General features: G+C 32.4%; 2 protein-coding genes and 5 non-coding genes across 7 annotated transcripts in view; 1 reads left to right on the top strand and 6 right to left on the bottom strand.

The window, feature by feature from the left end:
* LOC127865748 (ankyrin repeat domain-containing protein 40-like) overlaps positions 1-23,720 on the bottom strand; it is a 176,449-nt gene that overhangs the window by 52,256 nt on the left and 100,473 nt on the right. The gene's annotated exons all lie outside the window — the stretch shown is intronic.
* Positions 4,323-23,720, top strand: part of LOC127865746 (pituitary homeobox x-like) — a 42,687-nt gene continuing 23,289 nt past the window's right edge. The window contains exon 1 of the mRNA XM_052405689.1: positions 4,323-4,595. Within this exon, the coding sequence (XP_052261649.1) occupies positions 4,568-4,595 (28 nt within the window). The 5' untranslated portion in view covers positions 4,323-4,567. The remainder of the gene's footprint in view (positions 4,596-23,720) is intronic.
* Positions 16,697-16,769, bottom strand: Trnak-cuu (transfer RNA lysine (anticodon CUU)). Its single transcript has one exon. It is a non-coding gene; the product is annotated as a tRNA-Lys (tRNA).
* Positions 17,997-18,069, bottom strand: Trnak-cuu (transfer RNA lysine (anticodon CUU)). The gene has a single exon. It is a non-coding gene; the product is annotated as a tRNA-Lys (tRNA).
* On the bottom strand, positions 19,292-19,364 carry Trnak-cuu (transfer RNA lysine (anticodon CUU)). The gene has a single exon. It is a non-coding gene; the product is annotated as a tRNA-Lys (tRNA).
* On the bottom strand, positions 20,598-20,670 carry Trnak-cuu (transfer RNA lysine (anticodon CUU)). The gene has a single exon. It is a non-coding gene; the product is annotated as a tRNA-Lys (tRNA).
* Trnak-cuu (transfer RNA lysine (anticodon CUU)) lies at positions 21,884-21,956 on the bottom strand. Its single transcript has one exon. It is a non-coding gene; the product is annotated as a tRNA-Lys (tRNA).

Genomic DNA, 23,720 nt, shown 5'->3' on the forward strand with positions numbered 1-23,720 from the left:
AAGTACTAATTGTGGCAGATGCAGCCTGTATATTTGCGTCTTTGAGTCCGACTGGAATTGATGCTTTATTGAATTTTGTTGCTGTTCATTTCTACGTGAAATTCCAGCATAATTCCTTTTTTATTATACAAATTTTGGCTAATCGTATGAAATTCGTCGCTTTCGTTATTTTGTTGTGTGCTTTGTATTTGTGAAAGGGTTATACGCTATAAGCTATCGTTTGTTGCATAAAATTTACTAATTTATTCGCATTTGTAACTGTATCCCAAACAGTTAATGAAGCATTTTAACATTAATCGAACAACTTTAACATCATAATGATAACATACATGCATGAATATGGTCGGCTTTGCTTCAGTAAAATATTGTAATGGATATTCGGTCATTTATAAATGAAGTAAAACGTCAGCTGTACAAGACGAAGAGAAATCTTATTTTATAATGTTGACTTTCATTTAATGCCCAATATATGCATCATTGCTCTTTGAATATATTAGAAAACAATCATGTCAGAACAGACAGAGACGTGACATATATCTGTCGTGCTCAAATGGAATTGCAGTTTGATATATGTTCATTCGAAGCTCTTTCATTTCTTGAGTAATCTCGTAAGGACCGCGCGGGATTAAGCGGGATTTTCTTGTTGATCACGTCTCGGATAATGATGTTTTCTTCTTTTTTCCCAAAGATGGGAGAACTTGTCATAATGCCCGAAAAGGCATATTTTTCTGCGAGTCGCCCAATATGACGTGTTTTACTGCGAGTCTGATGGTTTCGTGTCTTTTCAAGCGAGTATGTAAGTTAATAGGTAAATGGCAGACTGGGTTCGATCAATTTTTAAAAAACACATGATTATGAGTGTGGATAGAAAAAGAAAATAAATTCATTCATAATCTTGTAATGGCGTCATACATTAATTGTTAACTAAAATAAAAGAAGAACGACCCAGTTTTAAAACGCGTTTAGCATAAACTTTTTACGGCCGTGCGTTTTATAAACAAAACTGCACAAAAGAGTGTCCTTTGTAAATGATTGATTTATCGATGAATAAGTAGCAATAGCATACAACTCTAATAATGTTTATGTTTTAATACAATTACTTATGAAATTTGTTTCTAGCCTGTCATTCATCAACGTTGGATTTGTTTTCAAAAAAAGTAAGACCGTATTTACCCGATATGAGTTTATATTTGTGAAAAGGACACATTTTCATTTACTTTAGAAGCAGCTAAAATTCCAGTGTGAATAGTATGATATTACAATGATATGTTCAACTATATATGTATAACTATAATGATTGAATAATTTAAAAAAATGTGTCTGAAAATGAAGTAAAACGGTAACAAGTATTTAAATTCTTAATTGTTGATTATGTGTTTATATATTAATATTAGGTACTAACAAAACAGTTATGTGTTTATGTTATCATAAGCACGACTTTGTATTTTAAATGACGATGTACAGGTTTGTAGGAATGCCCTCAATAATAATAATAATAACTTTATTTCACGAAGATAACACATTAAGAAATAGCATATCTCTTTTACAATGTGGTCTTCAAAAAACACAGTATATGTAAATATAACTCAACAATGTCTAGCATACTGCAATCAGCCTTAAAAAAAATTACAAAAGCATCATATAAGGAAAAAAATAATACTAATACAAATAATATTAATAATATAAAATAATATTTATAAAATTACAATAATAATAATAATAATAATATTATTATTATTATTATTATTATTATTATTATTATTATTATTATTAAAAAAAAAAAAATAATAATAATAATAATAATAATAATAATAAAATAATAATAACAATAATAATTATTATTATTATAATAATAATAATAATAATGGTTATTTCATTCTTTCATAACAACAGACAATCACAAAGCAAAAAGAAGAAGAAGAAAATACCCAAAGGCGGTATTTTAATCCATACAACCCACAATATCAAAAAAGGTTTTGCGTTTGTAGCAAATGATTTTTAAGGTGTCGTTTAAAGGAAATAATTGTAGGTGCGTGTCTTATATTATTTGGAATAAGGTTCCATATATTTTTCGCACAAAAGGAAAAAGTACGCTTTCCGTAATTCGTTTTAAATGCAACATATGATAAATCGTTGTGGGTGGTGGAACTAAGAAAGTATGTATTGTTATTTGATACAAAAATAACGTCATCAAAATAAGGAGGCATTGAGCCATCTAAAACTTTGTACACTATAGTCCCAAATAGTCAATGTGTAATGGGAAAGTTATTTGAAAAAAAACTCTTCTTTTCCAAAGACCGATCTCATTAAACTTTCATAAAACATAAGAGAAATCTAATCAAAACTTTCAAAACCTTCAAAACATTGATGAATACAAAAATAGAATATTATTATTACAACAGCATATTTATAAGTTTTGCAACAGTTAACTACTCGACAGTCCTAAATGTTCTGAACGGTTTTTTCACCAGTCAAATGCGATTGAAAGTATCGGTGATTCAGTGAATGTGTCGCAAGGAAGTTTATTGAACTGATCATTTTAACTGTCGCCATTAATTACAGTCCTGTCGAAAAAAAACAGCAGGACGAAGCCATTTTATCATGTTGATTGTATTGTTAAGTGTCGGTATCGAATTGAAGTTATGTGATGAAATTTGGATTTGTGAAAGTGTCGTCAATGCTACCATAACCGGTCAAGTTTAATGTCTGTTCTGATTAAAAGTAAGAAACGACCCGACTTTCGGGGCTTCCGATCCGAGCCATATTAGGTCATGTCGTCAGCTGTTTTCTAGCCTTTATTCTGTGTATCATTATGTATATAAACTACTGTGTTAAACTGTTTTTTGTAAATACGAAATCAAATGGCTGCAGGTGTTGCATGTGTTATAAGTGTTATTTTTACGCTTCTTTTGATATGTGCAATGATATTGTCATCGTTGCGTATATGAATTGTCACAATTACTAAACACTATGCTTAACTATAAAGTGGTCCGTAATCACTATTTGCTAAATAAAATGTGTTACTCGGAAATATATGCTAACTCTTGTTGAAATTTATCCGTAGACTTACCATGTTCACCCTGTGGCCGACTTGTCACGTAGACAGTTTAACAGTATTTCTAACATTTCTGCAAAATATATATAATATATTAAAACACAATACTACGACAAACTAGTATCATAACCGAATTCAAACCGAAATTTATATAAAATGTAAGTTAAAGGAAACGAAATTTGTTACTGAGAAATATATTGTATGTGACACTGCGAAACGTGCATGGTGTTTGATAACTGCACATAAACTTACATACCGCTAAAAAATAATAACATAATCTCATTAATTATGAAATGCTTTAGCTGCATCCATGTTGATGACCTGAACGACACTTACACCAATGCCCTTGAGCGTATCCATGGCGCTGAAAAAACACAAAGCAACTTCATGTAAGGCCATTTTATTATGAAAGGCTTTATATTTAACCTGTAATCCTCGTTATAAAACAAAACTGCTTAAGAACACTAGAATAATTTACTGAATGGTGCAAAATCCCTGCTTATTTGAATGGAGTCGTATAATAGCGATTATTAAAAGTTTTACAAAAACACATTTACCATAAAAAACATAAGTACATACAATTTACATGTATATTTAAGTTGAGGTTTCTTAATTTACTCCGTCGCCTGTTGTCTTAGAATTGTCCGTTTCTTGCTTGCGCTTTCTTTCGCTATTCCAACTTGATCTAAGCAGCTATTTATATGCTAATACCTTTCCTTGGCATTTCAAGAGAGCATCGGAAATGTCTTTCAGAGGAAAATGCCAAAATAATTTCCATTTACAGACGGATTGGTTCAATCGCTTGGAATCTCCTGAAATTATACAAGAAATAAATGTCTTTTCCGCGTCTTTAGAGTTATTTCTATGAATACATATCGAGTAATTGATCTCGTCTCAATTACGGGGCCTTTAAACAATACATAGCAAACAAGAGTGTGTTTTATTACAGCAGTGTTATGTTCTTGCGTTTTAGATCCATGGTCGACGTAAAATAAATCCGAAAAGTTGACAAGAGCAAGAAATAAAACTCGCGATTTGTGCAGGCCTCTTAGCACTTAGTATAAGTACGGAGGCTTTTTACAAAGCCTACACTATCCTGGCTAATACAATTATGAAGTATGCCATACTAAATTAAATTTCTTTATAATGCTTGGCTTTTTGGGGTATTTAGTTGTGATTCTCTTAGCTTTTGTGGGTTTACTTTCCCGTATAAAATGAATGCCTCGCTTTTTCTAGGGTTTTGCTTTCCGACGCTTTGCCATTGTGGCCAGTTTGGAAATGTGTTTGTAAAAGATAGTGGATGAATAGCTGGAATATATTTTGATTTACTGTTTACGGGTTTATTGGAAAAGAGTGTCGTTGACATGTTTAAGTGTTGAATGACCGTGTGTTTGTGCAAGGGCTTTAAGTTTAATAGGCCATATTCCCACCTCCGAGGTCGAAATCTTGTCATAGCGAGGGTCTCCTTGCGGCGTAGGTTGAACGTGCGAAACACGTTTTGTGAATTAATCGATGAATCTTCCGGTGAAGATTTGCTCAGGTGGGTAATTGATTCAATTACTTTTACTTCTGTCATGCCCTTTTGCACAACAGAGGCTAAGTATTAAGCCTTTTTATCCGAAACCTTGAGTATTGTGTATTAACTGTCGAACATGTCAATTCTGTTTAAAGCGTATTGCAAGTTGTAGTTGACTCAACCCCTATCCCACCGACTAATTATTACTCATTCTAGTTTGTGAGTACTTATATAATGCATTTACAATTTTATTTTAATCTTGCTGTTCGTATTAGTTTATATTTAAATTATTGTTTCTGATGGCACTTTTCCCGTAAGATGTTATTATATCTGTAATAATGATTTAACTTAATAAAACATATTTCTAAAATGTGCTAACATATTTCAAAGAATTTTTGTACGAAAGCTTCATTTTCCTGAAATTCATGTATTAGTAATGTTTTTCTGTAAATGTTTTTATCATCACTGCTGAAACGCTGGTGCGAATGATGAACGATTTATTCATTCTACACGTTAATACTGATTGTGTTTAACTTAATGTACTTAAAGATCCGACAAGTTTTCTTATGGTATCAAAAAGATCTAGTGTCGGACAGTAACCTCACTGGATGAAAGAACACTGTTGGGGTCGCGAAGTAACCGACCATTGTGGTCTTCTGTAATGAATTATTTCTGAGGAAACCCTGAATATCGGCCGTGATCTGTTAAAAGGGGGTTTAATGCAAAAGGGTAAAGTGTCGTCCGAGATTAAGCTGTGCAGTCCGCACAGGCTAATCAGGGACGACACTTTCAGCTGTGCAGTCCGCACAGGCTAATCAGGGACGACACCTTCAGCTGCTATGATATTTTTCGTTTCAAGAAAAACTCTTCATAGCAAAAATCCAGATTAGCCGGAACGTTTCGACCCTGATTATGCACAGGCTAATCTGGGATGACACTTTACGCACATGCATTTAACCCTCTTTTTCCAGAGCACGGCCTAAATTAATTCAACGCAATACTTTTTCAAGACACCAGTTTCATGCAAAACTAGGATTAAAAAAGTTAACTTTCATTTCATGTGTCATTGTTGGCCATTTTCTTTTTTAAGTACAATAAGCTTAAAGGGGCCGTCCAACAGATTGGTAAATTGACAAAATTTTAAAAAAAGTTGTTTCAGATTCGCAAATTTTCGTTTTTGTTATGATATTTTTTAGGTAATAGTTATACTAACCATTTACCATGCTCTTAAATATCCATTATATGCATCTTTTGACGATTTGAAAACATGAAAATTATAAAGCGTCGTGCGACGCGAAACGATTGAATAATTTGGAAAGTTCTGTTGTTGTAGTTATATTTTGGGAAACTACAAGGATTGCGTATATAGGTAAAAAATACATCCTCTCTAAGCATGAGCATGGATGGTCGAGTGGTCTAGGCGAGAGACTTTTTACTCCAGGACTCCGGGGGTCAGTGGTTCGGGCCCTGTTGAGGGATACTTTTTTCATATTTGTTAAATTGTATTATTGTTTTTGTACTAGATTTTTAGGTCAAATGCTGCAATTTATCAATATAAAGCATTTAATGACATGCCTCAATACATGCCACAATCTGTTGGATGGCCCCTTAAAAATCAGGCTTGATATATACATGTCACACATTTGAAACGAAATACAGCCAAAGTTTCATTAGCTTTATGAAATCCAATTTGATGCGTGATCTTTTTACTCGGAATGTCAGATTTAGACATGTATGTGAATTGATTGTTTAATTTTACATAACGTTTAAAAGCATCACAGAACACAATGTATTTAGCTTTCAAATGATGTAGCACTTCCAAGAATAGTGAACCTATTTAACAACACTAAAATAATGAAACAAAATATACCGGTTCCTTCTTTGACTATACCACAAACATCACTTTATCACGTATGTTCCCTTTATAAAGAATTGTACATTTTAAAAAATATAGTAATTTTACTCGATAGTCTATTCGTTTAAAGAATATTGTACTTGTCGTTATTGTTTTATTCCTGATCGAATTCTTAAAATACTTATTAATGAAATGTTATATGGGGCGGCCCCATGGCGTGATTACAGTTCAATCCAAATACTTCATCAAGAATCAAATCAACCAACACGAGGTACTTACATTTTAAAAGCTCATTAAATGAATACATATTTTATAAATGTTTTACACAATCTCAATCAAAAGCTCGTCACTGTTTCGTCATCATGGTGCGTATAATCCTTGTTTCATAAAAATCGCAAATTTGATTACAATGGTGGAGCCAGTGAGCTTACGGACATTATACCGGAAAGCCGCAACTAATTCTGGTCGCGAGCGTTTCCTTTGAAATCCATACCTCTTAAACTCAAAATTGCCTCCTATTAAACCTTTACTGCAGTTATGAAGAAGCGATGGCGTATTAATGGGGGATTAGTATCGTTTCTTCGGGTAGATTTTATTGTTCATTTTCTGGGTTCTTACCCGGCGTTTTCGCGTTTGTCGTGTTTAATGAAAATGTGAGGAACGTTATTTCGAGCTTTACACCAATTTTGATCCACGTTATTACAATTAAGATGAAAGAAATTCCTCCCAGCGTAGCATTGTGTTTTATGTTTAACTAAAAACAAAAGATCCGTGCTTCGTTTCTAACGAGTTTGCAGTCATTAACGATTTTAATGAGTGATATTTTATTGTTTCAGTGTTATATTTTAAGGATCTAGACTTCCTTTGGTGATGCTGCATGCGTCTTTTATTCTGAATCTTGTACTTTTCAGCTCACATGAGCATGAGAGACACGAAGTGAGCTAGTGTGATCATCCGATGTCCGTTATCGTGCAGTGTGCGTCGTCAACTTAAGCTTTTTACCTCTATATATGCCATATGTTTCATCTTATCTAAATGAAACTTGGTCAGAATGTTTTTACTGGACTAAATCAGATTGAAACTCGGCCTAGATATTGCACAGATAAACATTCTCACCAAAATTCATAAAGATTAAGTCATAAATTATGCCGAGGGTCACGTGTGTCCGGAAACTATGTCACCATGTCAACTTAAGAAAATATTGTTACCATTCTATATGCCACATTTATGAATTAATCTCTATAGATCTTGGTCAGAATGTGTAGCGTTGCAATATCTAGGCTGAATAAGAATCTGTGTCACATACGTCAAAAAATAGGTCACCGGGACAAATCTTAGAACAATATTGTTACCACTCTAGATGCCACATTAATGACTCAATCTTGAAAATTTCTCAGTATGTCTATCAGGACAATATCTAGGCAAAATTCCAGTCTTGCTTACGTGCATCAAACAACTAAGTCACCAGAAAAATATACACTCCAGGACAAACATTTATTACTCAAGCTTGATGAAACTTGGTCCGGGGTGTTTATCTTGAAGGTATCTCTGAAAAGTTTGAATCTGCGTCCGGTGAATCCATTAACCATGTAACCAGGTCAAATCGTAAAAACATGTATTACCTTCATATAAGCCCAATTTATGTATTTTATGAGTCAGTCTTGATGCAACTTGGTCACAATATTCATCTTGACAATATGTAAATGTTGGTTACATCTGGGTAAAGCGGGGTCAAAAACTAGATCGCCAAGTCAAGTCTTCATCACTCGGTGCCTGTGAAGTCAGGTTTGTTCATAATGGAATAATTTTCTTTTTCATGAATCAGTGCCCTGACCCTAGGAGACGATGTATTTGAATACCCATTACACAAGATATCAAAACCTATTATCAAGTCGACCGATTTTCCGATTGCAATCGAATGAAACCTGACATTAAAATCAATTCTTCGTTCAAGAGATTTAATCTAAAATAACTAATACAAAATTAAGCTATAGGTTTGTTATATTTTTACTTAAAATGTGTCCACGAAACTTAACAACGAATCGTACGTAGTGATTAGAAAGTGCAATGCATTAGCTGTTGTTAATGTTTCTGGTGATGCATTAACATAAATGGTGTACATGTACTTTGAAATAGTGATTTCAGTATGAAATACCATTGCATAGTGTTTTTTCTTTCTACTTACTGTCGATTCCATGCGTTACAAAAGAACATATGTATGTGATTTCTTCCCCATCGGTTCAAAACCACTTTTATTCGGCCTCCTCTTTGACATTGCTAGTTTGTTGATTCCAATGGGCACGTTAATGTGCGTAGTCATTGGCCAGTCGCGTTTCATTATACCCGGGATTAAGGGATAAAGCAAATTGCCCATAAAATGGCAATGTAAGGGAATTCTGAGAATTTCCCCCGACCAATGGATGACTCGTGGAAAGCGAAATTAAGACGGACTATAGATCAATCTCGACTGTCTTTCTGGATTTCCTTTCGGGATATAGGAAAAGCTCTTGGCTTTGAGTAGCATAAACGTGAGTAATTGAATTTAACGATTTTAAAAGACATCGTCCATGTGGTGTATTGCGACGTAAGTTTCAGGGCTGACATAAAAACGATTCAATCGAAATTACACATTAAATTAATAACATTTAATCGTTTTTGCACGGGACATTTGCGATGAAACATGCAATTTAGACATAATATTTCATAACGAAATGTTAGTTTAGTTTTAAGTTTTTAACTGATAATGTGATTGATATGCATACAAATCATTGCCCCCCTTCACCCACCCCCTACCCCACCATACCCCTACCTCACAAACGAATCTACGAGCCGAGATACGCACTTCCGTCTAATACAGTTATTACAAATCACAGATGTGTGATATGTACCGTCGAACTATACGCCCTACGTGGTACCCGAATCAACGACCTCTGTATAAAGAGTCTCGTGCTTTACCGACTGAGCCTGCCGGGTTGCATTTTACGTTTCAATAACGTAAAAAGTGTGTATTTTGATGTTAACAATAATGGTTAAAATACAGTAAAGGATAGACAAAAGTTATTTAAATAAAGATAAAAGCTATCTTTAATGTGTGTCTGTATTTGAGGGACTTGTTCGCAATTTCACGAAAGGCCATTAAAAACAATGTCAAAAGCAAAAGCAAAAGAACACTCATAAATGAGAAAAAAAATGTTGCAAACATCTTTTCTCTTATGGATAATACAAAATCGAAATTGGTCAACCCATTTAAGCCTAGTGGACTCTCCCATCCTTCTAAATTGGATCAATTTATTTCCAAAATTAGGGATGTCTAGTAAATTTATTTCTATATTAAGAATATTCCTTACAGAAATTCCTTAAAGCAAACAGCGCAGACCCTGATGAGACGCCGCATCATGTCAATGCCTTTTTTCTAGACGCTAGGCATAAATGGGTTAAATAATACAGCCCTTGTAGCACTTTCAATGATACTTTGGTGAATACGTCTCTTACTAATAAAGCGTTTGAAATACGCTGTCTATTTTTTTAGTCTCAAGGGTCGATGTTTATCGCGGTGGAGAACGCCCTGGGTTCGAATACCGATTAATTTAAACTTGTTTATCATCTTTGCTTTCTTGTTAGTATGATAAAATACATATTGTCATCTAAAAAGTATACTATTTAATAAAAATAAATATTTATTCTTTTCAAAAATAAGAAAATTTGAGAACAAATTATTTCAAAACCGTCAATATTCTGTAACGTTTGTATGCATACTCAATTCTACAATTGTATGTAATGTCTTATTATATTAATCATTGGCGAGTAGGACTTGACACGAAACACTTTTTTTCTTACGTAAAATGTGTTTCAACTGAATTAGGCACAAAAGCCTATACACAATACTTGAGAAAGTTTAATATCATTATAAAATAGCATCTTCAATATTGCAAAAGTTATGACCAATCTTAAAATTTGACGCAAACAAACCAACAAACCAACAAACAAACCAACAAACAGACAGGGCAAAAACAATATGTCCCCCTGTATAGACTGGGGGACATAAAAATAATTCTATAGACGATCCTCTAGCGAAAAGGATTAGCTTTTTTATATCAGGACGCTCAGGATACAGATAATAAGCTTTACAAATAATACAGATTCCAGATAAGATATACGCACATATATTAAATATACACATAGAACAACACAATATTACGCCTATTTGGGGCTCGAAACCACGACCCCGATATTAAGAGTCTCGTGCTTTACTGACTGAAATTATGACATAATCACGTTCAAATTCTGTAATAGTTTATAATATTATTAAGAACATAAAGGTTAGACAAGCGCAGAAAGATAACTACTGATAAAGGATTATGAAATGTAATATGTAGCAAATATTACCGTTACCTTCTATTATTATTTTGTATTTACATATGTATATGAATATGTTAAAATAGAAAATTCGAATTTATTAAATAACATTCAGGTAAGTATTTCGTGTCTCTTCTAAAACAAGAAACGTTTTACACTTTGAAAAACTAGTATGGGATCGATCTTGTTAAACACAACCATGATGGTATTTAATAGCTCATTTAGGATGTAAAATATTGCAGCGTGTTTTCATTTTTTAAGTTAGAATCGTATGCTGTAATTAATTATCTTTAAAAGCTTAAGACATATGCATAGTTATTGTGAGAGAAAACTGTGATGAACGTTACGTCAATTGAGATGCGCCCACTGATTTCAAGGTAAGTCAAATACCGCCGCTGGTCAATCGGCGTCTGCTTACACTTGATAGCCTTCAGCAATCATGAGCAGGGCAATAGACTCAACATCGTACACTACAAGAGGCAATAGAGAGAAGCAAAAACAACGAAGGGGGTGGGGTCGCGTAAATTAGATTCTACTAATTTACGTACTTAATCTCAATTCGAAAATCAGATACAGCAAGACAAGACACTTTATTAAGACTTGTACAGAGTACATCGTCTAAATACATCAATAACATATACATAAATGATGTCATGTTTTTAAAATTTTGTTAAACATTGTGTTATGGTTAGATATAGGTTTACAATACACAAAAAACCTCATATGTTATATATTTATACATTACTTCATTTTACTTAGATTGACGTCTTAATGAAAAGTTATATCATTTAATTAAATGCCCAAGAAGATCAGATATAACAAGTATTCGCACAGTGTTACAGTGTTTAGGAGGACAACCCTATGTATATTACAAAGAAGTGTTCATACAGCATATATTTCCCAAATACCTCACATACTACAAATTTTTGAGACATTTAATTGCGTGCGCATTATTATATACAAAATTCGAATATATAAAAATCTCTTTAAAATACTAGTGGTATGTTAAGCCAAATAAGCTTAAGCCATATGCATAGTAAATGTGAGAGAAAAATCGCGTTCATTACCGTGATGAAAGTTACGTGTATTGATATGCGCCCACTGATTTCCAGATAATTCAAATACTGCCGCTGGTCAATCGGTGTCTGCTTACACTTGATAGCCTTCAGCAAGTTTTTTTCAAGTTTCAAGTTTTTTATTGGAGCATCGTCAAAATGCCTTTGACCATTTACATATTCAAGTTAACAAGTTATGGTCGAAGTGCATCAGTACAATACAAAGAACATACATAATTGTACACATAGATAACTATGTAAAGTGTTCAAACATCATTTACAAAAGTAAATGTATTGTCAATTATGTAAGGAGAAACAAGTAGTAAATAAACAATATATTAACGATTCCATACACCATTAATTTAAGAAGCAGCAAATACTTCTAATTTTTCATCACGGAGTTTCATTGCCTCAGTAATGAATCTTGCAACATTGTTAATTACTGTAGTATTTTGACAAGATAGTATATTTTTAAATTTGACTAAGTTTGGCCAGTTAGATCGAATACAATATTTTGTTCGTAGTTCTTTATAGATGGAGCAAGTAAGAAAGAAGTGATATTCCGATTCAACAGTGTTTGCGTTACATAGTTTACATTTACGTTCAACTCTGGGTATGTAATTATATCTACCAGTCTCTATTTCTAATTTATGGGCGCTAAGTCTAAATCTGTATAACTGTTGTTGATTATTTCTATTATTAATGCAATCTAAATATTTTCATAAGCGAATTCAGTCTTAAATATTTTGTAGTATTCTAATTTCGGTTGGCTATTAATTGTATCGTGCCAATTTTGTATATACTGATCATTTATTCTTTGATTTATTTCATAAGAATAATTACAGTTGTCATTTTAATAAGTTATTGTAAAATATACCATGCCCTAGTTGATCTAATTGTTGTTTTACATATGCAAACCACATATTTGTGTTATTATAATTATTCTCATTGTAAATATTACATTGTTCGTTATAAACAGTGTGCATCAAAGAGTTCTGGTTTTGCTTAATTTTAACCCAATAACTGAGTGCACGTTGTTTACATATTATAGAAAGAGGAAATCTGCCTAATTCACCCAAAACAGCAGCATTAGAAGTCTGTGAGCATACACCAAGAATAGTTTTACAAAATTTAAAATTAAGTTTATCTACTTCTTTAATGTTGTAAATTCCCCATATTTCAGATCCATATAGAATAATTGCAACAACAAGGGAGTCAAATAGAGAGAGTTTTGTTTTAGTGCTAAGCTTCACTTTACTAAAAATGGACAATAAATGATTGTAAGCTTTTAAGGCTTGTTCATTATTTGCCTTAATAGCTTTAGATATATTACCAGTGTAGTGAAGTTTAAGGCCCAAGTAGCAGAATTCATCAACAATTTCGAGAGCCTGTTGATTAATAGTCCAACTATACAAACATGTACCTTTCCTTTTTTCAAATATGCAAATTTTAGTTTTGTTTACATTTATTTTTAATCCCCATTTACAGGAGTATTGATAAATAGAATTTAATTGTAATTGTAGACTTTCTTGATTGGTAGTAAATAATGCAATATCATCAGCAAATAATAACATATAAATAGATAATAAACGAATATCTTTTCGGTTAAATTATTAATATAATACAATCATTAATATCATTAATGAATAAAATAAATAGTAAAGGTGTTAATGGCTCAGCCTGTTTTACTCCTAACGTAACATCAAATAGCTCAGAATAAGACATATCTTTATGGTTTTTAACACATGATTTTACATTCTGATATATAGTCTTGATCATTTTTAACATTTTACAGCTTATTCCTGCTTGTACTTATTTGACCTACAAAGCTTCATGTATAACAGTATCAAATGCTTTTTCATAATCAATAAAAACGCAATAGAGGTTTGATTTACTATTAATATTGTTCTGGATTATAGTGTGCAAGATAAAAATACAATCAATCGTGCCACGATAATCTCTAAACCCGAATTGAGATGTGTTAAACATATTGTTATTATCGCACCAAGAATTAATTCGATTGCGCAATGTAAGTGAAAACGTCTTAGCAATAATATTTACTAATGTAATACCACGATAATTCGATGCAACATTTTTTTCTCCTTTTTTGAAAATAGGAACAATGGCGCCCTTACAACAAGATTCAGGATAAACACCTTTCTCAAATATGTAATTGAAAATTTTTACTAAATAAGGTGAACTAAACTTATTACAGTCGATAAAAAAGTCTGCAACATTGTTAGACATGTCAGTGGATTTATGTCGTTTGAGCTTTGATATTGTTTTTTGTATTTCTATAACGGTAAATGGGCGATCTAATTCCTCAATATGAAGTGTATCATGTGTTGATAAATTGTCATCACCACTGAACGAGTTGTCATTCGGTGTATTAGATAAGTTTTCAAAGTGATTAATTAAATCTTCAATATTTACGTCATTAGTTCCAGAAGATTTTTTAAGCTTATATTTATTTATGTATTTCAAGAATTTCTTTGGGTTAGATTTACTAAAAATTGACAATGTTTTACTTTCTTTGCTGTAAAATTTATTTTTAGCAATACGTTTGGTTTGACAATATGTCGATCTGGCTTGTAAAAACGACATTTTGTTCGCAATTGATGGATCTTGTTTGTACATGCGCTTACAGTCGTAGAACGCTGCTTTGTGCATTTTGCAATTTTGGTCGAAACCATAGAGATTTGCGAATACTTCGTGATTTTGTACTATCTAAATTGAAAGTACGTCCATGAATCTGAAATGAGATATCATATATAAGTTCAAATAGCTGATTTATACACGTGTTTAAATTTTCATTTTCAAGTATTATGTTATTAGTAATATTTGCAAAAATATGTGCTATACTATTTAACAGGGTATTTAAATCTGCGGATTTACCATCCTCCCAAGATAACTTATAAATTACCACATTAGTAGCAATCGGTTCCATGTACCTACATGTAAAATTAAAATCAATTGGGCAGTGGTCTGAAAATTCAGTGAGGTCATTCACTTTAAAATTAGAGATATATGACAAAAGATTAAAATTAACTATTACATAATCTACAACACTGGCTCCTGAGGAACTTCTGGCACAGCTGAAACATGTAAAATGACCCGGTTCTAACCTACCATTTACAATTAATAAGCTATTTTCTTTACAAAGTGACAACAACTTATTTCCAAATTGATTAACATGATTGTCAAACGACGAGCGAGCCGGTAGTCTTTCAAGCGGAACATCATAAATAGGCATGTAAACATAACGGTCAAGATTGATATTTTCAATTATGTCCGGCCGCTCGCCCACTCTAGAATTTAGATCACCAATTAACATAATATCACCTTGCTGACTTTATACAAGTACATCAGACGCTATCTGCTAAAAAAAAATCGAATTCAAATATTGGCGAGTTTACATTACAATAAACACGTGATTCACATGGTGGTATATTGCATGCACATACAAAAATGTCATTTTCTAAACATAATGGTTGTTTTTTCATTTTGAACCATAGTATACCGTTAGTGTTAAGTTTAACTAGTTCTATTGCATTAGAATATTGTTTCTTAAAATATACGATAACACCGCCACTCTCTCGCCTTGCTTTCTTGTTACATTTTGGACGGGGGCATGAAAAACAATTAAAATTATCAATATGGATGTTTGCTAAACTATAATTCCAAGTTTCCGTGAGAATAAGAATGTCATATGTATTAATAAAATTTAGAAAATCACTGTCGTTTAATTTTGATAAAAGACCCTGAACATTCCATGAACAAACACGTAGCTGCTTCTGGTCGATTTCCTAATTAGTACGTGTATGGGTATTGCCGTGACTTCCGGTGTCGCGACGAAGGTTGCTCCGCGATCCTTGGTGTGGCATTTCCGGTACAGTCCCGGGCGGTGGGTGATCATGTGTGTACTTAACACGAACGATGTAACGCGTGTCGTATGAAAGCGACGCCTGTTTGCCGTCCTTCCGGACTTGTATTAGGTATGGCACGAGTTTTCGTCGGCGCTCTTGTATAGCCTTCGGAAATTGGTCACTTACACGGAAGTTGCTTGCAGGAAGAAGTTCATGTATTTTATTTTTGATTTCAAGTTTATCGCCGTCAGCAATCATGAGCAAGGCAATAGACTCATTATCGTACACAACAAGAGGCAAAAGAGAGTAGGCAAAACAACAAAGTTACGTGCTTAATCTCAATTTGAAAATCAAATACAGCATGTATGTCCCGAATACCTCGCATACACTTTAATAGTTTTTGAGACATTTAATTGCGTTCGCATTAATATATACTACATTGGAATACATGTATATGATAATCTCTTAAAAAAATACAAGGTTTTATTTATTAGTAATTCAATTATTAAATATTATTTGATTTTTGAATTCGGAAACGCTTGTGAAGTAAATTTTGTGGAAACATATAAGGGACTTGTTCACAACTATTTGAATTTTGAAGAGTCATAAAATATGTTTACAAACTAATCTGTATTGTTTTAAAAAGTCTAAACTGTGAATGAAACCAAGAAAACTAAATTAAATCAACAATATTGCCTTCCACGTGATTCGAACGCGGCACTTGCTGAAGCAAAAAGCTGGTGCGCTCCTTCTGCGCACTGCAGACTTAAGTTTTGATCACCGAATTATAAACTTAATGTAAGGATTTTAAAAATTATCACGGAAAAAGTTACAAATACTTTTATATTACCGAACATCTATGAAAATTATGTTTAACCTTAGCAATTTACCAAACCCTGAACATGTCCTTTTAACATGTCCTTGTTATTTCCAAATCAGTCTAATTTATCAGTTTTTCACATACATTAACTATACACATATTACAAAAGCATACGCCCAACGTGGGGCTCGAACCCACGACCCCGAGATTAAGAGTCTCGTGCTCTACCGACTGAGCTAGCCGGGCTGCATATTATTACATAATCACGTTAAATAAAATTGTAATAATATATACTTTCATAAAGAAAACAAAGAATTGCCAACCGTTAATATATGTAGTATTATGTACTGATGAATGACTATGAATATGTTTAACGTCTCACGAATTACCGATTGGTTCAATGACTGTGTTTTAATAAACATTTGCATTTGTTTAAATATCCATTAAAAATTATTGAATTCCAAATCGGTTGGTATTAAGTGCCCATTCTAAAACCTTAAACGTTTTATAGTTTGAAAAATGAGTAGGTTACAATTCTTGCTTAACGAAATCACGATGATATTAAATAGCTTCCTTATTTCAAAATTTTATCAAATATTTAAGCGTGTTTTCCTTTTTTAGAGTTAATATCGTACAATGAAATTAATCATCTTTTAAAGGCTAAAGACATATGCATAGTTATTGTGAAAGAAAAATCGCATTCATTACCGTAGTTACGTGTATTGATATGCGCCCACTGATTTCCAGGTAATTCAAATACCGCCGCTGGTCAATCGGCGTCTGCTTACACTTGATAGCCTTCAGCAATCATGAGCAGTGCAATAGACTCAACATCGTACACAACAAGAGGCAATAGAGCGTAGGCAAAACAACAAAGTTACTTAGTTAATCTCAATTTGAAAATCAAATACAGCATTACAGCGTTCGCATTAATATAAACTAAATTGGAATATATGATATATTAAAAATACAAGAGTTTATTTCATTCAATTACGATTTTTTTTGTCTTCGGAAATGCTTGTTAAGTATATTTAGTGGAAACATGTAAGGAACTTGTTCACAAATATTTGAATTTTTAAGAGTCATAAAATATGTTTACAAACTAATCTGTATTGTTTTAAAATGTCTTAACTGTGAATGAAACCAAGAAAACTAAATTAAATCAACAATATTGCCTTCCAAGTGATTCGAACGCGGCACTTGCTGAAGCAAAAAGCTGGTGCGCTCCTTCTGCGCACTGCAGACTTTAGTTTTCATCACCGAATTATAAACTTAATGTAAGGATTTTAAAAATTATCACGGAAAAAGTTACAAATGTTTTTATATTACCGAAAATCTATGAAAATTATGTTTAACCTTAAAAGTTTAACAAACTCTGAACATGTCCTTTTAACATGTCCTTGTTTTTTTCCAAATCTGTCTAATTTATCATTTTTTCACATACATTAACTTAACACATATTACAAAAGCATACGCCCAACGTGGGGCTCGAACCCACGACCCCGAGATTAAGAGTCTCGTGCTCTACCGACTGAGCTAGCCGGGCTGCATATTATTACATAATCACGTTAAAAAAATCGTAATATTATAAACTTTGATAAAGAAAACAAAGAATTGTCAACCGTATAAATATATGTAGTATTATGTACTGACGAATGACTATGAAAATGTTTAACGTCTCACGAATTACCGATTGGTTCAATGACTGTGTTTTAATAAACATTTGCATATGTTTAAATATCCATTTGAAATTATTGAATTCCAAATCGGTTGGTATTAAGTGCCCATTCTAAAACCTTAAACGTTTTATAGTTTGAAAAATGAGTAGGTTACAATTCTTGCTTAACGAAATCACGATGATTAATAGCTTCCTTATTTCAAAATTTTGTCAAATATTTAAGCGTGTTTTTCTTTTTTAGAGTCAATATCGTACAATGAAATTAATCATCTTTTAAAAGCAAAAGACATATGCATTGTGAGAGAAAAATCGCATTCATTACCGTGATGAAAGTTAAGTGTATTGATATGCGCCCACTGAGTTCCAGGTAATTCAAATACAGCCGCTGGTCAATCGGCGTCTGCTTACACTTGATAGCCTTCAGCAATCATAAGCAGGACAATAGACTCAACATCGTACACAACAAGAGGCAAAAGAGCGTAGGCAAAACAACAAAGTTACGTAGTTAATCTCAATTTGAAAATCAATGACAGCAATACAGCGTTCGCATGAATATAAACTAAATTGGAATATATGATATATTAAAAATGCAAGAGTTTATTTCATTCAATTATGATTTTTTTTGTCTTCGGAAATGCTTGTAACGTATATTTAGTGGAAACATATAAGGGACTTGTTCACAAATATTTGAATTTTGAAGTCATAACATATGTTAACAAACTAATTTGTATTGTTTAAAAAAAGTCTTAACTGTGAATGAAACCAAGAAAACTAAATTAAATCAACAATATTGCCTTCCACGTGATTCGAACGCGGCACTTGTAGAAGCAAAAAGCTGGTGCGCTTCTTCTGCGCACTGCAGACTTTAGTTTTCATCTCGAATTATAAAGTTAATGTAAGGATTTTAAAAATTATCACGGAAAAAGTTACAAATGCTTTTATATTACCGAAAATCTATGAAAATTATGTTTAACCTTAGCAATTTAACAAACTCTGAACATGTCCTTTTAACATGTCCTTGTTATTTCCAAATCTGTCTAATTTATCATTTTTTCACATACATTAACTATACACATATTACAAAAGCATACGCCCAACGTGGTGCTCGAACCCACGACCCCGAGATTAAGAGTCTCGTGCTCTACCGACTGAGCTAGCCGGGCTACATATTATTACATAATCACGTTAAAAAAAAATTGTAACATTATATACTTTGATAAAGAAAACAAAGAATTGTCAACCGTATAAATATATGTAGTATTATGTACTGATGAATGACTATGAAAATGTTTAACGTCTCGCGAATTACCGATTGGTTCAATGACTGTGTTTTAATAAACATTTGCATATGTTTAAATATCCATTTTAAATTATTGAATTCCAAATCGGTTGGTATAAAGTGCCCATTCTAAAACCTTAAACGTTTTATAGTTTGAAAAATGAGTAGGTTACCATTCTTGCTTAACGAAATCACGATGATATTAAATAGCTTCCTTATTTCAAAATTTTATCAAATATTTAAGCGTGTTTTCCTTTTTTAGAGTTAATATCGTACAATGAAATTAATATCGTTTAAAGGCTAAAGACATATGCATAGTTATTGTGAAAGAAAAATCGCATTCATTACCGTGATGAAAGTTACGTGTATTGATATGCGCCCACTGATTTCCAGGTAATTCAAATACCGCCGCTGGTCAATCGGCGTCTGCTTACACTTGATAGCCTTCAGCAATCATGAGCAGTGCAATAGACTCAACATCGTACACAACAAGAGGCAATAGAGCGTAGGCAAAACAACAAAGTTACTTTGTTAATCTCAATTTGAAAATAAAATACAGCATTACAGCGTTCGCATTAATATAAACTAAATTGGAATATATGATATATTAAAAATACAAGAGTTTATTTCATTCAATTACGATTTTTTTTTGTCTTCGGAAATGCTTGTGACGTATATTTAGTGGAAACATATAAGGGACTTGTTCACACATATTTGAATTTTGAAGTCATAAAATATGTTAACAAACTAATTTGTATTGTTTAAAAAAAGTCTTAACTGTGAATGAAACCAAGAAAACTAAATTAAATCAACAATATTGCCTTCCACGTGATTCGAACGCGGCACTTGTAGAAGCAAAAAGCTGGTGCACTTCTTCTGCGCACTGCAGACTTAAGTTTTCATCTCGAATTATAAACTTAATGTAAGGATTTTAAAAATTATCACGGAAAAAGTTACAAATGTTTTTATATTATCGAAAATCTATGAAAATTATGTTTAACCTTAAAAATTTAACAAACTCTTAACATGTCCTTTTAACATGTCCTTGTTTTTTCCAAATCTGTGTAATTTATCAGTTTTTCGCATACATTAACTATACACATATTACAAAAGCATACGCCCAACGTGGGGCTCGAACCCACGACCCCGAGATTAAGAGTCTCGTGCTCTACCGACTGAGCTAGCCGGGCTGCATACCATTGCATAATCACGTTAAAAAAATTTGTAACATTATATACTTTGATAAAGAAAACAAAGAATTGTCAACCGTATAAATATATGTAGTATTATGTACTGATGAATGACTATGAAAATGTTTAACGTCTCGCGAATTACCGATTGGTTCAATTACTGTGTTTTAATAAACATTTGCATATGTTTAAATATCCATTTTAAATTATTGAATTCCAAATCGGTTGGTATTAAGTGCCCATTCTAAAACCTTAAACGTTGTATAGTTTGAAAAATGATTAGGTTACAATTCTTTCTTAACGAAATCACGATGATTAATAGCTTCCTTATTTCAAAATTTTGTCAAATATTTAAGCGTGTTTTTCTTTTTTAGAGTCAATATCGTACAATGAAATTAACCATCTTTTAAAAGCAAAAGACATATGCATCGTGAGAGAAAAATCGCATTCATTACCGTGATGAAAGTTAATTGTATTGATATGCGCCCACTGATTTCCAGGTAATTCAAATACAGCCGCTGGTCAATCGGCGTCTGCTTACACTTGATAGCCTTCAGCAATCATAATCAGGACAATAGACTCAACATCGTACACAACAAGAGGCAAAAGAGCGTAGGCAAAACAACAAAGTTACGTAGTTAATCTCAATTTGAAAATCAATGACAGCAGTACAGCGTTCGCATGAATATAAACTAAATTGGAATATATGATATATTAAAAATGCAAGAGTTTATTTCATTCAATTATGATTTTTTTTTGTCTTCGGAAATGCTTGTGACGTATATTTAGTGGAAACATATAAGGGACTTGTTCACAAATATTTGAATTTTGAAGTCATAAAATATGTTAACAAACTAATTTGTATTGTTTAAAAAAAGTCTTAACTGTGAATGAAACCAAGAAAACTAAATTAAATCAACAATATTGCCTTCCACGTGCTTCGAACGCGGAACTTGTAGAAGCAAAAAGCTGGTGCGCTTCTTCTGCGCACTGCAGACTTTAGTTTTCATCTCGAATTATAAAGTTAATGTAAGGATTTTAAAAATTATCACGGAAAAAGTTACAAATGCTTTTATATTACCGAAAATCTATGAAAATTATGTTTAACCTTAGCAATTTACCAAACTCTGAACATGTCCTTTTAACATGTCCTTGTTATTTCCAAATCTGTCTAATTTATCATTTTTTCACATACACATATTACAAAAGCATACGCCCAACGTGGGGCTCGAACCCACGACCCCGAGATTAAGAGTCTCGTGCTCTACCGACTGAGCTAGCCAGGCTGTATATTATTACATAATCACGTTAAAAAAATTGTAATATTATATACTTTGATAAAGAAAACAAAGAATTGTCAACCGTATAAGTATATGTAGTATTATGTACTGATGAATGACTATGAAAATGTTTAACGTCTCGCGAATTACCGATTGGTTCAATGACTGTGTTTTAATAAACATTTGCATATGTTTAAATATCCATTTTAAATTATTGAATTCCAAATCGGTTGGTATTAAGTGCCCATTCTAAAACCTTAAACGTTTTATAGTTTGAAAAATGAGTAGGTTACCATTCTTGCTTAACGAAATCACGATGATATTAAATAGCTTCCTTATTTCAAAATTTTATCAAATATTTAAGCGTGTTTTCCTTTTTTAGAGTTAATATCGTACAATGAAATTAATCATCGTTTAAAGGCTAAAGACATATGCATAGTTATTGTGAAAGAAAAATCGCATTCATTACCGTGATGAAAGTTACGTGTATTGATATGCGCCCACTGATTTCCAGGTAATTCAAATACCGCCGCTGGTCAATCGGCGTCTGCTTACACTTGATAGCCTTCAGCAATCATGAGCAGTGCAATAGACTCAACATCGTACACAACAAGAGGCAATAGAGCGTAGGCAAAACAACAAAGTTACTTAGTTAATCTCAATTTGAAAATCAAATACAGCAGTACAGCGTTCGCATTAATATAAACTAAATTGGAATATACGATATATTAAAAATACAAGAGTTTATTTCATTCAATTATGATTTTTTTTTGTCTTTGGAAATGCTTGTGAAGTATATTTAGTGAAAACATGTAAGGGACATGTTCACAAATATTTGAATTTTGAAGAGTCATAAAATATGTTAACAAAGTAATTTGTATTGTTTTAAAAGTCTTAACTGTGAATGAGACCAAGAAAACTAAATTAAATCAACAATATTGCCTTCCACGTGATTCGAACAAGGCACTTGTGGAAGCAAAAAGCTGGTGCGCTTCTTCTGCGCACTGCAGACTTTAGTTTTCATCACCGAATTATAAACTTAATGTAAGGATTTTAAAAATTATCACGGAAAAAGTTACAAATGCTTTTATTGTACCGAAAATCTATGACAATCATTTTTAACCTTAGCAATTTACCAAACTCTGAACATGTTCTTTTAACATGTCCTTGCTATTTCCAAATCTGTCTAATTTATCAAATACATGTATGCACATCAAACGCATACGCCCAACGTTTGGCTCGAACCCACGACCCCGAGATTAAGAGTCTCGTGCTCTACCGACTGAGCTAGCCGGTTGTAAATTATGACGTAATCACGTGAAAAAAATTTTAATAGTATATACTATGATAAAGAAAGCAAAGGATAGCCAACAGCAAAATAAGATATGTACAGATGAATTACTATGAAAATGTTTAACGTCTCACTAATAAGCGATTGGTTCTATAAATGTTGTTTAATATATATCTGCATATGTTTTAATATTCATTTGAAATTATTGAATCGCAAATAGGTTGGTATTAAGTGCCCATTCTAAAACCTTAAACGGTGTATAGTTTGAAAAATTAGTATGTTACAGTTCTTGATTAACGAAATCACTGTGATATTGTATAGCTTCCTTTATGATTTTGTCAAATATTTCAGCGTATTATTTTGTTTTTTTTTAGAGTTAATATCGTACAATGAAATTAATCATCTTTCAAAGCTAAAACATAGGCATAGTTAAAGGGGTCTTTTCACAGATTTTGGCATGTTTTAAAGTTTGTCAATAA

The sequence above is a fragment of the Dreissena polymorpha genome, chromosome 2 (assembly GCF_020536995.1).
Source record: "Dreissena polymorpha isolate Duluth1 chromosome 2, UMN_Dpol_1.0, whole genome shotgun sequence".
In the NCBI taxonomy this organism is placed as follows: Eukaryota; Metazoa; Mollusca; class Bivalvia; order Myida; family Dreissenidae; genus Dreissena; species Dreissena polymorpha.